This window comes from Mytilus californianus, unplaced genomic scaffold (genome assembly GCF_021869535.1).
Source record: "Mytilus californianus isolate M0D057914Y unplaced genomic scaffold, xbMytCali1.0.p SCAF_1, whole genome shotgun sequence".
NCBI lineage: Eukaryota > Metazoa > Mollusca > Bivalvia > Mytilida > Mytilidae > Mytilus > Mytilus californianus.
In genome coordinates, this window is record NW_026262581.1 from 3,991,579 (window position 1) to 4,011,204 (window position 19,626).

At 32.1% G+C, this 19,626-nt stretch overlaps 1 protein-coding gene and 1 long non-coding RNA gene across 5 annotated transcripts in view; one reads left to right on the forward strand and one right to left on the reverse strand.

Moving 5' to 3' along the window:
* The window catches only part of LOC127739366 (protein kinase C delta type-like), a 99,164-nt gene that overhangs the window by 30,251 nt on the left and 49,287 nt on the right, over positions 1–19,626 (reverse strand). For all 4 annotated transcript variants that reach the window (XM_052251090.1, XM_052251066.1, XM_052251074.1 and 1 more), the window contains 2 exons: positions 8,364–8,424; positions 7,029–7,194 (listed from right to left, as the gene is read on the reverse strand). In XM_052251090.1, the coding sequence (XP_052107050.1) occupies positions 7,029–7,194; positions 8,364–8,424 (227 nt within the window). The remainder of the gene's footprint in view (positions 1–7,028; positions 7,195–8,363; positions 8,425–19,626) is intronic.
* On the forward strand, positions 4–18,034 carry LOC127698464 (uncharacterized). The gene is made up of 2 exons (XR_007980847.1): positions 4–135; positions 16,327–18,034. It is a non-coding gene; the product is annotated as an uncharacterized LOC127698464 (long non-coding RNA).

A 19,626-nucleotide genomic window follows, 5' to 3' on the forward strand; every position in this document is an offset into this window, starting at 1 on the left:
AAAATGCTCCGAAAGGCGCAGCTTGATACGACCGCAGAGGTCGAACCCTGAACAGTTGGGGCAAGTATGGACACAACATTCAAGCTTGATACAGCTCTGAATTTGGATTGTGATTAAATATTTGACACAGCATAGGTTTCTGACACAGAATGAATGTGGTCTAAGAACTTAAAAATTTTAAATTGGACATTCACCTATTATGGTCCAATATCCAAAATCTAAATACATGGTTAGATTCAGCATATCAAAGAACCCCAAGAATTCAATTTTTGATGAAATCAAACAAAGTTAAATTTTGGACCCTTTTGATCTCAATGTGGACAAAGTTGATAACGGGGCCCAAAAATCAAAAATCTAAATACATGGTTAGATTCAGCATATCAAAGAACCCCATATATTCAATTTTTGTTGAAATCAAACAAAGTTTAATTTTGGACCCCGATTTGGACCAACTTGAAAACTGGGCCCATAATCAAAAATCTAAATACATGGTTAGATTCAGCATATCAAAGAACCCCATATATTCAATTTTTGTTGAAATCAAACAAAGTTTAATTTTGGACCCCGATTTGGACCAACTTGAAATCTGGGCCCATAATCAAAAATCTAAATGCATGGTTAGATTCAGCATATCAAAGAACCCCATATATTCAATTTTTGTTGAAATCAAACTAAGTTTAATTTTGGACCCTTTGGACCTTTATGTAGACCAATTTGAAAACGGAACCAAATATTAAGAATCTAAACACATGTTTAGATTCAGCATATCAAAGAACCCTAAAAATTCAATTTTTGTTAAAATCAAACTTAGTTTAATTTTGGACCCTTTGGACCTTTATGTAGACCAATTTGAAAACGGAACCAAAAATTTAGAATCTAAATACACGGTTAGATTCGGCATATTAAAGAACCCCAATAATTCAATTTTTGATGAAATCAAACAAAGTTAAATTTTGGACCCTTTGGACCTCAATGTGGACCAATTTAAAAACGGTGCCCAAAATCCAAAAACTTAATAACGGTTAGATTCAGCATATGAAAGAACCCCATATATTTAATTTTTGTTGAAATCAAACAAAGTTTAATTTTGGACCCCGATTTGGACCAACTTGAAAACTGGGCCCATAATCAAAAATCTAAATACATGGTTAGATTCAGCATATCAAAGAACCCCATATATTCAATTTTTGTTGAAATCAAACAAAGTTTAATTTTGGACCCCGATTTGGACCAACTTGAAATCTGGGCCCATAATCAAAAATCTAAATGCATGGTTAGATTCAGCATATCAAAGAACCCCATATATTCAATTTTTGTTGAAATCAAACAAAGTTTAATTTTGGACCCCGATTTGGACCAACTTGAAATCTGGGCCCATAATCAAAAATCTAAATGCATGGTTAGATTCAGCATATCAAAGAACCCCATATATTCAATTTTTGTTGAAATCAAACTAAGTTTAATTTTGGACCCTTTGGACCTTTATGTAGACCAATTTGAAAACGGAACCAAAAATTAAGAATCTAAACACATGCTTAGATTCAGCATATCAAAGAATCCTAAAAATTCAATTTTTGTTAAAATCAAACTTAGTTTAATTTTGGACCCTTTGGACCTTTATGTAGACCAATTTGAAAACGGAACCAAAAATTAAGAATCTAAATACACAGTTAGATTCGGCATATCAAAGAACCCCAATAATTCAATTTTTGATGAAATCAAACAAAGTTAAATTTTGGACCCTTTGGACCTCAATGTGGACCAATTTAAAAACGGTGCCCAAAATCCAAAAACTTAATACACGGTTAGATTCAGCATATGAAAGAACCCCATATATTCAATTTTTGTTGAAATCAAACAAAGTTTAATTTTGGACCCCAATTTTGACCAACTTAAAAACTGGGCCCATAATCAAAAATCTAAATACATGGTTAGATTCAGCATATCAAAGAACCCCATATATTCAATTTTTGTTGAAATCAAACTAAGTTTAATTTTGGACCCTTTGGACCTTTATGTAGACCAATTTGAAAACGGAACCAAAAATTAAGAATCTAAATACACGGTTAGATTTGGCATATCAAAGAACCCCAATAATTTAATTTTTGATGAAATCAAACAAAGTTAAATTTTGGACCCTTTGGACCTCAATGTGGACCAATTTAAAAACGGGGCCCAAAATCCAAAAACTTAATACATGGTTAGATTCAGCATATTAAAGAACCCCAAGAATTCAAGAATAAAACCCCATTGAAATTGATCAAGAAATAAGCAATTTATACGAAGTATATTCTTTTGCACAATACTGTGCAATTGAATATTTCTTGCTATTGCGCAATACTGTACAATTGACAATTTCTTGCTATTGCGCAATATTGTGCTATTGGATATTTCTTGCTATTGCGCAATACTGTGCAATTGAAGATTTCTTGCTATTGCGCAATACTGTGCAATTGAAGATTTCTTGCTATTGTGCAATACTGTGCAATTGAAAATTTCTTGCTATTGCACAATACTTATTGTATAATAATTTACACATCCTGTTTGGTGTGTATCTCCTTCCATATCATTATTATTTGCTTTTAAATATAAATCAGAAATAACCAACTTAAAATGGAATATTTTAAAAGAAAAAAAAAAAGAAAAAAAGAAAAAATAAGAAAAAAAAAAAATCCCCCCCCCAAATTTTTTGAACCCCCTTATGATTCATCACCCCCAAACTCAATCCCAGCCTTCCCTTTGTGGTATGGTACCTTGCAGTACAATTTCAGAGAGATCCATACACTTGAACACAAGTTATTGTCTGGAAACTAGAAAAATGCTTATTTTTGGCCCCTTTTTGGCCCCCAATTCCTAAACGTTTCAGGCAATTACCCCTAAACTCAATTCCAGCTTTCCCTTTGTGATATGGAACCTTGTACTACAATTTAAGAAATATCCAAACACTTACACACAAGTAATTGTCATGAAACTAGAAAAATGCTTGTTTTTTGCCCCTTTTTTGGCCCCTAATTCCTAAAATTTTGAGGCGATTACCCCCAAAATCAATTACAGCCTTCCCTATGTGATATGGAACCTTGTGGTACAATGTCAGAGAGATCCATACACTTACACACAAGTTATTGTCTGGAAGTTACAAAAATGCTTATTTTTGGCCCCTTTTTGGCCCCTAATTCCTTAACTGTTGGTACCATAACCCCCAAAATCAATCCCAACCTTCCTTTCGTGGTATTGAACCTTATGGTAAAATTTCATGGAGATCCATTCACTTAAACTAAAGTTAGAGTGCGAAAACCAATGTGTCTTCGGACGACGCCGGACGACGACGACGACGACGACGCCAACGTCATACCAATATACGACCAAAAAATTTTTAATTTTTGCGGTTGTATAAAAATAGGTGAACAAACAACGAACAAGACATGATCCAGATAGTCGTAATTCGTACATGAAATCCTTAAATTTTGCAGGAACTCCCTAAACTGTTTCACATTCATCATTTACGAATAAAATTATTTCAAAGCAAAAAGGTTTTATGGAAATTATATATATTTTGACAATAGAAAGAAAACTTGAAATGATGAGATTTATAAAAAAAGTTGTTTTGATATTAACTGATACTTGTCAGGCTATAAAATCAATGGATGTTTGTCCCAACTGAAATGTCTTTCTTCTGTCATTCAACAACAGACAATAAAGCATCCAGGACAATGATCAGTTAATGCAATATTGCCTGGATCAATATGGTAAACAAATATCAGAAATGACTAGTTACTGCTGTCAGCTATTATTTTATGATTAACATTAATCAGTGATCTGTCAGTTTGTATACTTTAGTAATTATAAGTCCCAATGCCCCATCAATTGCATCAAAATCAAACATATACAAAATCAAGTTGACTTTTGATGAATTATCCCTAGAAGACGAGTACTGAGACTACAAAAAAAGCAGTACCAAAGTTTTTATAAATAATTGATTCACTTTTTTTAGCACCGCAGAATGCATGGAAAACAGAGATACATTTCAAGTAAAATTTATTTTATTTTATGACTTTTATGATGTTCTAACAATAAAACCACATTCTATTCACAACTAAAGTAATGGTCACTTCCTACATTTATCCTTACAATTTGCGATGTAGTTGATACTTGATAAAATTACATTTTGCCACTATAATAATTTATGTACACCGGTTTGAAAGAACTTCAATTTGTCACAATAAAAATGTAAATTTTTAGCAGACATTCAATTTATTACCACATCTTCTAGTTTGTTATGTAAAAATAGCAAAAGCTTGAAATGTATGTCAAACATTATCTCTAAAGCCTCTAAACAGTATCAAAAATATAGAAGTAATAAATGACATACAAAGCTACTATAGTTACAGGATCAGCATAAAATCTGATGGATCAAATTTATCTTTTGAAAAATGGATGTCTATTCTAGCTATGATAACTAGGTGAACTGTTTCAGTGGATAAAAGAAAATATCTCCCTTTCATCTATTGAAATAACTAAGTCAAAAGTAACGATCAGAGTTCATCTTCAATGTTACAAAACACATCATCCTGAGGTGATGCCAATTATCAAAAGCCTTACTTTTTTTTTTTTCTTTTTCTCTCTGTCTTTTTTTTTTTTTTTTTTCTTTTTTTTATTCTCATAAAGCCAATGCATTACATCAGTACAGAGATAACAACAATAACTATTTACAATATATACAAAACAAGGAGAGAGGTTACAGAAGTCACTAGCCAGGAGGACAAACAAAAGTATTAACATTTTTTATAAATAAACAAAGTTTCTTCAGGACTGGTTTTTGTGTACTTGACATAAGTTCCGAGAATTTAAATGTATTATGTTGTTGTACAAAATAGGAGGATAAATACTCTACGTTTTTGATAGAAAAAAGTACATTCAAATATATAGTGATATTCGTCACCAATTTGTCGATTGTTACATTGATGGCAAACATGGTTTTCTCTCAATACGTTTTGCCACCTTCCTGTTTCAATCGGCAATTTGTTATTAATTGTTCGAAATCGACAAAGAACAACGGCATCTTTAAAGTTCAAAATATTAAAATATTCCTCAAATTCCCAGTTTTTCTTAAAAATTTTGTAGTTAATAGCTTTTGATGATTTTTGAATAAGGGAATTCCAATTCTGAAGAAACTGGTCTAATAATCTTTGCTTTATAACAGTTTTTAACCAATCTTTATCTATAAAATTTTGTGTTTCCCATATATATGAGAAACCACAATCTTGAAATATTTTTTTGACAAATAGAATCCATTTAGTCTGCATGTTATAATGAGCATTCATATGGCGAGAAAGTTGTTACAATATAAAGGAAAACTTTGCTTGTTTGCTGGAAATCAAATTTGCCCAAAATAATACTGCTCGAACTTTTATATCTATGTCAACCGGATGGCGACCTAGTTCCCCGTAAACCATATAATTTGGTGTTGAGGATTTCAGATTTAAAAGTAATTTACAGAATTTTAAATGTATCTTTTCTAATACCTCATTATTACTAAAACCCCATACTTCGCACCCATACACCAGAATGGGCTTGACAATTTTGTCAAAAAGATCTAGCTGACATTTTATGGAAAGCTGATACATCCTTCCCATTTTCAGGACTTCGTACATGGCTTTTAAGGCCTTATCGGATAAATGTTTTTTTTGTCATATTAAAATTCCCTGTTTTAGTAAAAATAATTCCCAAATAGTTAAACTGCTTTACTATCTCAATGTTAGTGTCATTGTAAGAAAATCTGAGATTTTTTGGCAAACGTCCAAAACCAAAGAATAAACTTTTTTTTTTATTGACCTTTAAGTCAAAGGTCAAGGCCATGTGATGATCATGATGATACAGGGCTTGTTATCTTATGGTCATAAACCTTCATGCCAAATACCCCAAGCCAAATTCAAATAAAAGAAGAATGTGTCTGAGGACACTAATGCCCCCGCTCAAGCTTTGCTATTTTCGAAGTTAATAAGGGGCATAACACTAGAACAGTAAATGACTCACAACCCAAATTTGAACTCTGTCTACGTGTTGTGGTACTGAGCATTGTGTATGAGTTTCATAAAATTTGGATGAGACAAACTTAAGAGTGTGGAAACCAAAATAATTTGCATTTTCCAAGTTATGAAGGGGCATAACGCTAGAACGGTAAGTGACTCACTGCACAAATTCGAACTCTGTCTGCTTGTTTTGATTCTTAGCATTTAGTATGAGTTTCATGAAATTTGGATGTGGCAAACTTAAGTTAGAGTGCAGAAACAAAAAATGGATGAAAAGACTGACAGACGAACGGTCAAGGGTAACACAAAAAGGATAACGGGGACATAAAAAATAAATTTCACTTTAGAACTAAATGCTTCTTTTTGTATTAAATTGTTTAAGTTGGGGTGTAAAAAGCTTTGACTGAAGCACATTTTGTATAAAGGAAGCACTTCATATTAAAAATGTGTGCATGTTCAACACTTTTACAATCCTATAAATTAACAAAAAAGAAGCATTCGATTCTTATAATTATATTTTTATGCTACAACCATAAAATTATGAGTTAAATGTTGTTACAGAGAGCACATAGAGTAAAAGTAGCATTTTATACGGAAATAAAATGTAATTTTTGGAATGCCTCAGCCAATCACTTAGTTGAAATATGATATGGATATCTCTTAATAATTCAAATAGAAGTGGTCCAAAATCAATAAATATATCATAGAATGTCCTAAATATACTATGATTACTTTTTAAGCTGCCTATCAACTGTTTATATTATGTTATCCTATAGTAGAATACATTTTCAGAATGTGTTTGATACTAGATCTTTGGTTAGAACTGATAGAGGATAATTTCTCAAATTCATATGAGTTAGGGATCATTTTCAACATTTATAAATACCAACAAATACCAAAGTAATATTACACTTTGAAAACAAGATATCTTCTACAAATATGTAAGGCTGTTCATATGTAACCTGTTATGAAATATGACCTTAAGAGATCAATACTAACCATATAAACTCATTACAGAATGAACAATATGTAAATTGACGGAAGAACTTTGCAATGAATTGGTGACCTTTGACTTCATGTACTTTAGCTTGTTTGATTGCACCTCGTCTGCGTGTTATGCCGCCTGTCTCTTGTTTTTTCTCAGTATCAATAAATGGCACTTGTTCTATAAAAGGGAATATGATAATTAAAATAATATTCAAAGAAAAAAGACGTAAATTGTTTATTGTTTTTTCAAATTGAGTGAATAGTATCTGTATACTACTACAGTGATGGTATATAACTCATAAGTTTATAAACACCGACAGGTTTTAATCTATTTTAATTACAAGTTGAAATTGGGCTTTAAACTTCCTTTCAGTTACTGTGAGTAGTCTTAGGACAGTACTTTGTATCTTTTGATATTTTGTTGCTTTTTGATCTTAAAACCAATCTGATGAGTCCAGCCTCTTCTCTACTGATTTTTACAGTTTGATTGTTGTACAGGTACACCACTGTCCCAGGTAAGGGAAATGGTTGAAGGCCCACCTCATATTTACCTGTGCCACATTCCTTTATGTGCCTGTCCCAAGTCAGGAGCATGTTATCCAGTGATTGTCTATGGTTGCTGTCTGCCATAATTATTTTTTGTATACATCAGACTATTTGATTTCTCGATTGAATTGTTCATATTTTGTATTCCTATGACCTTTTAATATTGTCCTAAGAGGTCTTAAAATTGATTTGTTTTTAATAAATTAAAACATAACTAAATATGTATTGTTATACAGTTATCAAAGGGTATTGTCTATCCTGTTGACAATTATATTTTGTCATTGCACAAGGTCATGCTTTTCTCAGGCAGTAATGTCTTTATACTAAATCAGTTGGATTTGTAGGGATGTATATTTGGAAAACATGGTTTATCTTTTATTTGAGGTCAGTGTTGGTGTTGAAGTAGCTTTCAGAAATTGTAAGTACTGTTAGATTGAGACATAATGTTGTTTGTATTTTTGTTGGGTTTTTTTAGTGCTATGTGCCAGTCTGACGAGTCTTACCCTTTCCAACTTACTTTTACAGTTTTACAGTTTGTCATTATGTGCTGTTACACCATGCCACTGTCCAAACGTAAGGGGAGAGTTCAGCACTCTCTATCATGTTTAACCCTGCCCAATATTTTATGTGTCTGTTCAAGTGAAGAGCCTGTAATTTAGTGTTTGTTGTTATTTGCTGTGTGTCATATTTGTTCTTTGTTAATTGTTTTTTACCATTAATCAGGCAGTTTTTCTCTTTTGAATTGTGTCCCATTTTGTCATGCTGGGGCCTTTAAAAGCTTACAATAAGGTATGGGTTTACCTTCTTGTTCTGAAAAAAATCTGACTTGTATCTGTAATCTTCCGGATGGTTTCAAATCTAACTGCAATAAAAAAAAGAACAAAATTGTCATTAAATGGAAAAAATAAAAACAAAATAAAAGAAGAATTGTGTCTGATGACATTAATGCCCCCGCTCAAGCTTCAAACAAACAAAAATGGGACGGACAGACGGGCGGAAAGATGGAAGGACGGAAAGACGGACGGTCAAGGGTAACACTTAATGACCCTGTTGCCTACGGTGGGGACATAAAAACCCACAAAAATTAAAACAAAAAGCATAAAAAGATAGTGACATAACTAAATTGTAATACAAAGCAGTGCCATGTTGTTTTAAATATGTAAACAAACTGTTCTCTGCATAGCACAAATATCTTTGACATAACTAACAACTTATTGTTAATGTTGGTGTCCATTCTATATTTTTATCCAATTAACACCTATTATTGACCTATTAAGACCCATTGTGAATTTGAAATAAAGAACAGCAATAAAAGGACTGTTCAATTGCTTTTAATTTGGCTTTACATGTGCATGTAGTGGTTTTGTGTCATGAATTGATACACCAAAATTAAAATTTTCTCTTCTATTTTTGTACAAAAATATTATAAATTATTGCTCAAAAATTATATGATATAAGCTTTTAAGAATACTAAAGATTCATCAGTTTTTTCCATAGTCAATCAGATGAACCCTGTCAGACAGACCAGAATCCCTTACAATCATTCTACACACAAATTATATATATAACTTATATAGTATCAAAAAACTGACCTAACCATGAAACCTTAACATTGTTCATTAAAACCATGTTCAGATGAACCCTGTCAGGCAGGCAGGTACCTGTCAGAGAAACTCTCTCAATCAAGAAAAACTTCATATTGATTACTGAAAGTTAAATGAGGTCAATGTAAGGTGAATCCTGTCTGACAGACATGGTACTGATTCTGCATAATCAGCATATTATATATAGTTTTTTTATGCATTTATTGAACCATGAAGATGAAAATGCAAAACATCACAGACAGAAACGTCAGACCACTAGACAGAGGTATAAAAGATATGAACAATAAAGGAAACAGCACATTTCAATCCTGGGAATTGTTTTGGGAAAGGCATAAGCTTTTATTAATTAACACCTAGAATGAAGAATAGAGGTAACAGTTTAATAGTCAATAAAAAATAAACCTATCCTTAAATCACTTCTAGGATGAATTCAAATAAATTCATTGTGATAAGTGTTTAGTTTAACAGATTTGCATGGCATATTCTAAACTATTGGCTTAAAGGGCATAGGTCTAGTAAATTATTGGTGTAAGGAATTCCATAAAGTAACTAATCTATAGTCCTCAAAATACAAAATTTAGTAATCATATTACAAAACTTACAAAAACTTTTTTAACTCCTATACTTGTAAAGAAAGCATAAGTGATATACAAAAACAAGCAGAATTACCGCATGTGATGCAATTTAAAGCTTCAATGCTATAGTAATCATCATGTAATTAAGACATATACATGAAAGGTACATATATCTGGTGAGAATGTACCAAGCAGGAAACTGGTGTCAGCGTGATTACAATGAGCTCAGAAATGCTACATGTGTGTTTAGACAAAAAATAAATATTCCTAAGGAAGTTATTTATCAATGATTATTTTCCAGATTGTGATACTTGCTGCAGAAATCATTTATCTGAAAAACAACTTCACTAATTACTCTTCATAGGGTTGCCATCCATTTTACAATGTAAACCATATCATTAACTAAGTGATAATCTCGTAGGTAATTTTTACAGATACGCCTATTCTTTTTTGCTTCTTTTACTGTAAGAAATTGTTATAACAGATAAGTCAGGCACTAAGTGCACTTCACTAAGCAATCGATAATATAAATGTATGCATAAGTTGCACATATTTATTATAAGATGGCACATGAACATATGTCTAAGGATACTTTAATAAATAGTTTCATGCTTATTAGCTGATTGTAAATTATTAAAATTCTCATACTTAAGTTTAATGTACTTGTTTATGATTTTCTAACTAAAATTGATATACAAAAAAATGAAAGCCTTTAATAATTAAGAAAGGACTTTCAAGAATACGACCTATTGATACATACAGGATATACAATTACATTTGGTAACATGAAAGTAAAAACCTATATCAACCAAAATATGGAATTACATCTATGTGAAACCCAATGTTTCCCAATAATAAATATCGAATGTAGTTCTATCTTCATATCCACATCGGATATGTATTAATGATATTTATCCCCCTCCTATCTATTGCATACAAAATGATATTTATTTATAGTTAAACCCATCTATCTGTTTGCACCAGTACATTAAACTTGTATGCATATTTTCTTTTCAGGTCTTTGGTAAGGTTGAATTTTGAATTTTGCCATTTTTAGCACTAAAATGTAAATTTGGATGATTGGATGGATGGATAGATGAATTGGTGTTTTCCATCCAGTGGCTAATATTACATGCATGATAGGACAAGAACATGTTGTCAAATTTCATATGAATATGAATATGACATTTTTCATCTTAGTGATTTTCATAGCCTACAATTTTGGATTTATTTCATTATTGAAGGCTGTATGGTGGCCTATAATTGCTTACTACGACTTCATTTGAACTCTTGTGGATAGTTGTCTCATTGACAATCATACCACATCTCCTCATTTTTATATGAACCCTGCTTTGTACAAGTCTACTGGCTGGATTATCAACATGATTATTCACAAGGCAGAAGTCAACAGATGACTCTGACCAGTCCAGTTTAGCTCATACTTGTATATGCAATAATGCTTCTCATGACCAAGCCAAAGATTGAATTCCCACAACTTCCGGCACTAGAGGAAGACATGCTATTGAGAGACCACCAAGGTTTTTGCAAAATTTGATTTTGAACTTTTAATATCACTGCACTTTACCATAAGTTCATAAGTTATAGGTGTTCATAAGGTATGAATTTGAAATTGGTTTAAGAGGTTCAGTTTGGGGTCAAAAATGGTGAACTGACAGTAATGGTGTGTTCAATATGGCAATAGCTATTGTTTCTGATAACATCATTTCTAGATATTTTATTACAAGTAGCATCTTAAAGCCTATTACACAGAAGAATAAAGAATTAATTGCAATAAATCAATCTTCTAAACATTAAGTGTATTCCGTGATTAATTCAATTATATCATTGATATTTCCTGTCAGAAGAAACATCAACTCAAGTACCCATCCATTATTCGAAATCTTTAAAACTCATCTGTTGTCTAGTAAATGTTACTATTGTTTGGAATTCATCTCTTATGCTAGATTATGCCTATTAATCTTAGAACTGACTGTAAAATACAAGATAGGGTGGCAACCCACCAAGGATTGTAACACATTTAATATGTATCACAGGTAACAAGACAAAGGCTTAAACACTGCTCTGCTTAATTTGAGACTAAAAGACCCTGTAGCACCCATTAGGTATCTCCTTCCAACTATGTCATCTTTTCTCAGTAGTTCAATGATCATGAAAAGGATCATAATGTTATTATTAAAGCAGATGTGGTGTATGCCAATGACACAGAAATACACAAAAAGACATCCAAATGTCAGTATATTTAAGAAATATGTCTTGGGGGCTTGAATTTATTGTGATTTTACCACGGGTTGACCCTTTATGCCACATATTTTACCTCGAGCGATAGGGAGGGGTAAAATATCAGCATAAAAGGTCAACCCATGGTAAAATAAATATAAATTCAAGCCCCATGAATTATTACTATTCTAATAGGACAAAGTAAGCAGTTCTTTTGTTTCGAAGTACTCTAGGTGAAAGGAAATGTTTGCTGTTCCTGTAATTGAACACACTATTAATATTGACGTAAAATACAAAGAAAACTGAATATGTGACATGCTTAAATGATTTACAGTAATATTCCAAGACAGGTTTGGACGACTATCTTACTTTTATTTAAGAAAATAGGCTTTCAACAAATTCTTATCATCGTTTGTTAATGTTTTCATGTTTTGACGACTTTCAGTTTCAAATCTGGCGTTTTCCCGTAGAATGCTTATATCGTTACTTCATCATTCAATGACATCATTTACACCGTCTGACATCGGTAACTCATTCATAAAAAGCAAAGAACGTGGGAGTAAGATTGGAACAGCCCAAATAATCCATAGCATTGACGATCAGCTGACATCATAACGATGAAAGCAAACCTAGTTGGTAGGTGTGGTCCTCACAGCAAATTAAGTAAAAGAACATCCTTAACAATTGGACCTTAAAGGCCTAGTATACATTTATATGTTAAAATGATCATCATTAATGGTTTGTGCAATAGATTTATATAGTTTGGGCTAAAGCTTAGTACATTGCAAACAGTTTTGAAGCTCCATGAACACACTCCATGAAAGGATGGCTATTTCCAAGGTTCCAGTTGAAGCAGGATAAAAATTAAGACAACTGACTACAAACACTACCAGCTAGCATTAACGGTCATTGTATCAGGTGAAAAAACAAAATTTAAATTTTGTTCTAAATGATGATATGACAGGTATTCAGTACACAAAACGTAAAGTTTGCCATCTGAATTGAGTCACACGGACATACACTGTATCTACCGGTACTATTTATTTATTTATATTCTGATACTACCAATAAATTACTTCCTTGTACAAGTATTTCATACTCTGATACTACCAAGAAATTACTTCACTTGTGTATTATTTTATAATCTAGAAGTGACAAATTGATCAATTTTTAATGAGCTGTTAGGAAGCATTGCATGCAAAAAACTATTCAATATTGAACAGAATAGAGAATTTAACAAGATTGATGACTACTTTTTATTAAATGAAGTTCATGGAAATCTCTTTAGCAAGACTCAGGATTAGATAGAAAACAAGTCTATTGATATAAAGCGAAAATTCCATAGAAGATTGTCTCCTATGGGATTTTTAACATCAGATGTTTACAGATATATCAACTAAAAGAGATTAACAGTACCCAGGGGAATTCCCTTTATAAGATGGCATTAATGATCAAATATCACACCACTGACGTAGGCAGTGTTAATAGGAACTCCACTGAGATACAGAGACAGATATTTCTCTACAACTGATTTAAAGGTCATCTCCGTTGTATAAACTGTACTAACTTTTTTGAAGAACTAATAAAAAAAAAAAACCTCAGCTAAACTGAATAAACTGTCATATTTCAGTGTAATTATAAATCCCTGGAGAAATTATCCTTGTAATGTCTTCATGGTGGCGTTTCAGACAACTTATATCATCGATAAAATCCAACTCATGGTTATAATTATGTATTGTATTTCTAGAAATCTTTCCTGGATTATCTCTATGAACTATAGGAACTGCAAAAACAACAATTTGCATCAGATTTCTAAAAGTATAAAATATTTACTAAAACGCAAAATATTATTCCAGATCTAATATATACTGGCAATCATACCACATCTCCTTATTTTTATATAGACATTAAACAGAGTACTGAGACAAACAAAGCCCTCTTTTATTATTGAAATTAAAAGAGCTGTGTCAAATCTATGCAAAAATTTAAAGAAAGCATGTGCCAAATTAAGTTCACAAATGCATACAAGTATTTAATATAAAATAAAGGAGATGTGGGGACACAGTGAGGTAAATGTCAATGAGACAGCAATCCAACAACATAAATAAAGAAATGAAATTTAGATGTAGAAAGCTTTTTCACAAACAAATAGTCATTAATCAATCAAAAGAATTTAATTTGAATTCCTATACCAGGATAACTGTAAAAGAAAACAATGGTCAGATAAATGGTCCTTAGTTACTGTATAGAAACTGCACAAGGGCTCAACATACCAGTAACATAAAAGACAATGGTCAGATTACAGAAGTATTATATTGACAGGAACTACTACGACCTGACTTCAAACATTTTATCTGTGATGCCATGCACAATTTAATGACATGTTAACTTGAAACATGGTATGTTATTTACACATCAGAGTATTATTCTCATTCTCTTTTGCTTTCACGATTACAGAAATAAACGAAGAAATTGAAAGTTGTCATAAATTCTAAGGAAACAACAATCGGCAAACCTCGGTAGATTCCGTTACCCTACATCAAATCTCAAGTCATGATTGGCATATTCATAAATGTACAAATAGAAATACTGACCCCGGCTGTATATTATTGGACAAAATTCATTCATATATGAATATTTTAGCAGTTTTGAATCAAATGTCAAAAAATTAAAATGCACATACATATATATAACGAGGTGCGTCTTTTTTTTACTATTTTTGTTATATATAATTTCTATGTTTTTTATATATAATTTCTATGTTTTCAGCCCTTGGTCGCATAATTTTTCAAATATAAAACTGAAAATTTTTCTACTTTCCAGGCTAATCCAGGCTCTTTACTATATATATTCATAGATTCGTCACAGTGTATATTTATATCAGAACATTTTCTTGACTCGGCAGTAACCAGAACACACCATTATGACAGTTTAAACTTAACCCTTGTAAGAAATAAAATAGTCACTTACTACTTTAAAAGGTTGTAGTATAAATAATTCTGGGCCGATTTTCATTTTTTATTCTAATAAATCGTTGTAGTTCCTGTCAATATAATACTTCCATGGTCAGAAAGATGATTCTTAGTTACTGTATAGAAACTGCATGGGGCTCAACATACCAGTAACATAAATGTAATCAATGGTCAGATAGATGATCCTTAGTTACTGAATAGTAACTGTACAGGTGGCTCAACATACAAATATGGGTACAGACAACTGGCTGAAGTTTAACCCCACCCCCCCCTTTTATATATCAAATTCTTGCGATAATCCCTATTATACATATTTCATGGGAAAATCATAACCCATTCATATATTGAGCAGAAAATGAACATTTCTGACCCATTGACAAATAAACTTCTACCCATATATAATAAAATTTCTGTGAAACACCCCATTGATATATTTGACATTTTGAAAAAGTGGCCAATACCAGCCTGTCTGTGTATACCTTTATGTAAGAAGAGACACCAGTGAGAAACTGTGTGTAGTCATTATACAATTACGGACATTTACACTGGTAAGCCAGAACCTAAAGTTACTGTAGAGACAGTATGGAGAGGATGTCATCTACATTCATTACAAGATTAATGAATTTTGATAAGGTGGATACAAGGGTTTATTGATCTAAGAATATAATTTTTTACTGAGGCCATATGCTGAGGTCAACCTAATTTCCTGGGATAATTAACCCTGTATCACTATACTAAAATCCTGAAATTGGCTTCTTATATGACATTTTTTTTCTGTATGGTTGAAATGAATATTGATCACAATTTTGTTTAAAAATGACTTGATTGTAAGTTTTGCTGTCCACCTTGTAGCAGTTCCATGAAAATTCTGACCAAATTGCAATTTGTTTCATCAAATCAAACTGTTCAGCTGGTCAGAATTTTTAACCAGTGATAAAATAAAGCATATACTTACAACCTCAAAACACTTCAATTCCACTTCATGGTTGTTATGCAATTGTGGCCTAAACTTTTTAAAAATATATTTATTGTAAGGGGTCATTTGAAAGCTAAGATATAAGAGTAATTTTTGAATTGCAAAAAAAATGTCCAAACTTTGAATGACCTCTTCTAAAATGCTATTTTTCTACACATGCTTCAAAGCTGTCTTTAAATTCAAATTTAGAATACATACTGGTAGTTTAGCTAATATTTTTTCATGAAGTTTTAAAGGAAAATAAGAAATATTTCATATTAAATAAAATGCTCCGCAGGGCACAGCTTGATACGATCGCAGAGGTCGAAACCCTGAACAGTTGGGGCAAGTATGGACACAACATTCAAGCTTGATACAGCTTTGCATTTGGATTGTGATTAAATATTTGACACAGCATAGGTTTCTGACACAGAATGAATGTGGTCTAAGAACTTAAAAATTTTTAAATTGGACATTCACCTATTATGGTCCAATATCCAAAATCTAAATACATGGTTAGATTCAGCATATAAAAGAACCCCAAGAATTCAATTTTTGATGAAATCAAACAAAGTTTAATTTTGGACCCTTTTGACCTCAATGTGGACAAAGTTGATAACGGGGCCCAAAAATCAAAAATCTAAATACATGGTTAGATTCAGCATATCAAAGAACCCCATATATTCAATATTTGTTGAAATCAAACAAAGTTTAATTTTTGACCCCGATTTGGACCAACTTGAAAACTGGGCCCATAATCAAAAATCTAAATACATGTTTAGATTCAGCATATCAAAGAACCCTAAGAATTCAATTTTTGTTAAAATCAAACTAAGTTTAATTTTGGACCCTTTGGACGATGATGTAGACCAATTTGAAAACGGAACCAAAAATTAAGAATCTAAATACACGGTTAGATTCGGCATATCAAAGAACCCCAATAACTCAATTTTTGATGAAATCAAACAAAGTTTAATTTTGGACCCTTTGGACCTCAATGTGGACCAATTTAAAAACGGGGCCCAAAATCCAAAAAATAAATACACGGTTAGATTCAGCATATTAAAGAACCCCAAGAATTCAAGAATAAAACCCCATTGAAATTGGTCAAGAAATAAGCAATTTATATGAAGTATCTTCTTTTGCACAATACTGTGCAATTAAATATTTCTTGCTATTGGGCAATACTGTACAATTGACAATTTCTTCCTATTGCGCAATATTGTGCTATGGATATTTCTTGCTATTGCGCAATACTGTGCAATTGAAGATTTCTTGCTATTGCGCAATACTGTGCAATTGAAGATTTCTTGCTATTGTGCAATACTGTGCAATTGAAAATTTCTTGCTATTACACAATACTTATTATATAATAATTTACACATCCTGTTTGGTGTGTATCTCCTACCATATCATTATTATTTGCTTTTAAATATAAATCAGAAATAACCAACTTAAAATGGAAAATTTTAAAAGGAAAAAAAAAAAAATCCCAGCCTTCCCTTTGTGGTATGGTACCTTGCAGTACAATTTCAGAGAGATCCATACACTTGAACACAAGTTATTGTCTGGAAACTAGAAAAATGTGTTTTTTGGCCCCTTTTGGCCCCAAATTCCTAAACGTTTAGGGCAATTACCCCCAAACTCAAACCCAGCTTTCCCTTTGTGATATGGAACCTTGTAGTACAATTTCAGAAAGATCCATACACTTACACACAAGTTATTGTCCTGAAACTAGAAAAATGCTTGTTTTTTGCCCCTTTTTTGCCCCTAATTCCTAAAATATTGAGGCAATTACCCCCATCATCAATCCCAGCCTTTCCTTTGTGGTATGGTACCTTGCAGTACAATTTCAGAGAGATCCATACACTTGAACACAATTTATTGTCTGGAAACTAGAAAAATGCTTATTTTTGGCCCCTTTTTGGCCCCCAATTCCTATACGTTTCGGCAATTACCCCCAAACTCAATTCCAGCTTTCCCTTTGTGATATGGAACCTTGTAGTACAATTTCAGAAAGATCCATACACTTACACACAAGTTATTGTCATGAAACTAGAAAAATGCTTGTTTTTTTACCCTTTTTTGGCCCCTAATTCCTAAAATTTTGAGGCAAATACCCCCAAAATCAATCCCAGCATTCCTGTTGTGATATGGAACCTTGTGGTACAATGTCAGAGAGATCCATACACAAACACACAAGTTATGTCTGGAAGTTACAAAAATGCTTATTTTTGGCCCCTAATTCCTTTACTGTTAGTACCATAACCCCAAAATCAATCCCAACCTTCCTTTTGTGGTATTGAACCTTGTGGTAAAATTTCATAGAAATCCATTCACTTAAACTAAAGTTAGAGTGCGAAAACCAATGTGTCTTCGGACGACGCCGGACGTCAACGACACCAACGTCATACCAATATACGACCACAAAATTTTTTTGCGGTCGTATAAAAATATTAGATTATCTCCCCATGGAAACTTATTGAAACCAAATTGTAACTTCACATATATTTTAATGAAAATTACATGTTTTGAATTCAAACAGATGTCTTTTTCTTATAAATATAAAAGACTTTTTAAAAGTAATAGTATGAAAACTTACTTGGGACATTTTTTAAGCAGTTAAAAAATAAGCACCTTTAATCTTTCAAATCACTCACTACAATAACAATATGTATACAATTTCTAGGCCACACTTTCTTAATAGCCATGAAGTGGAATTCAGATCATAATTGATTGTAAGTATATTTTAAATAATTACTTTACACTTTGATGACTTGACTATGGTTTATCTACAGCAGTTGGATAAAATTTCTGACCAGTTGAACAGTTTGATTTGATATTTTCTCTACTCATTTTGGAATTTTTACAAAGCTCAGTTTTAGGTGCAGCTAACACACCCTCCCACCCATAATTATTTGTATACCAACTGTTTCTGTTTTGTCTCAATTATAGATATTTCAACATGGCAGTGGCCAGTGCAGATGTCATATATGTACATACTGAATAGATACTGTAACAGAACTTTGTGGCAATTAATCAAATGATCAGATATCAACAAAACAGAATCTTCCAGCGTTACCACATAATAACAGCTGTTATAGGTAATGAATACTATATAATTATGCTTATATATTATCATTATAATATAAATGAAGGTACAAGTATGTATCAAAATACAAAATGTTGTCATATCTAAAAGGTACTGAATCATAGACATATAAAAACAAGAAGATGTGGTATGATTGCCAATGAGACAACTCTCCACAAGATACTAAATGACGTTGAAGTTAACTATAGGTCATGGCACGGCCTTCAACAATGTGCAAAACCCATACCGCATAGTCAGCTATAAAAGGCCCCAAAATGACAAATGTAAAACATTTGAAACGAGAAAACTAACAGCCTAATTTATGTAAAAAACAACAAGCATTCTGTGAGTATTGCCTGGCAATACATAGTCCCCTACCGGTTAAAAATTCATTGTACTGGAACAAAATGCTAACTTGGTCTAAACCTTGTCATGGTGTGAACTATATAACAAATATCAAGTCAATATCTTCAAGCATGACGAAAAAAAATGTGGAAAATTGATTATTTGAGTGAATTTTCTAAGTCCAAGGACCATAACTCTGCACAAAATCATCAGACCGGAACAAAAATCGAACTTGATCTGTAACTAGTCTTGATAAAACTATATACCAATTATCAAATCAATAT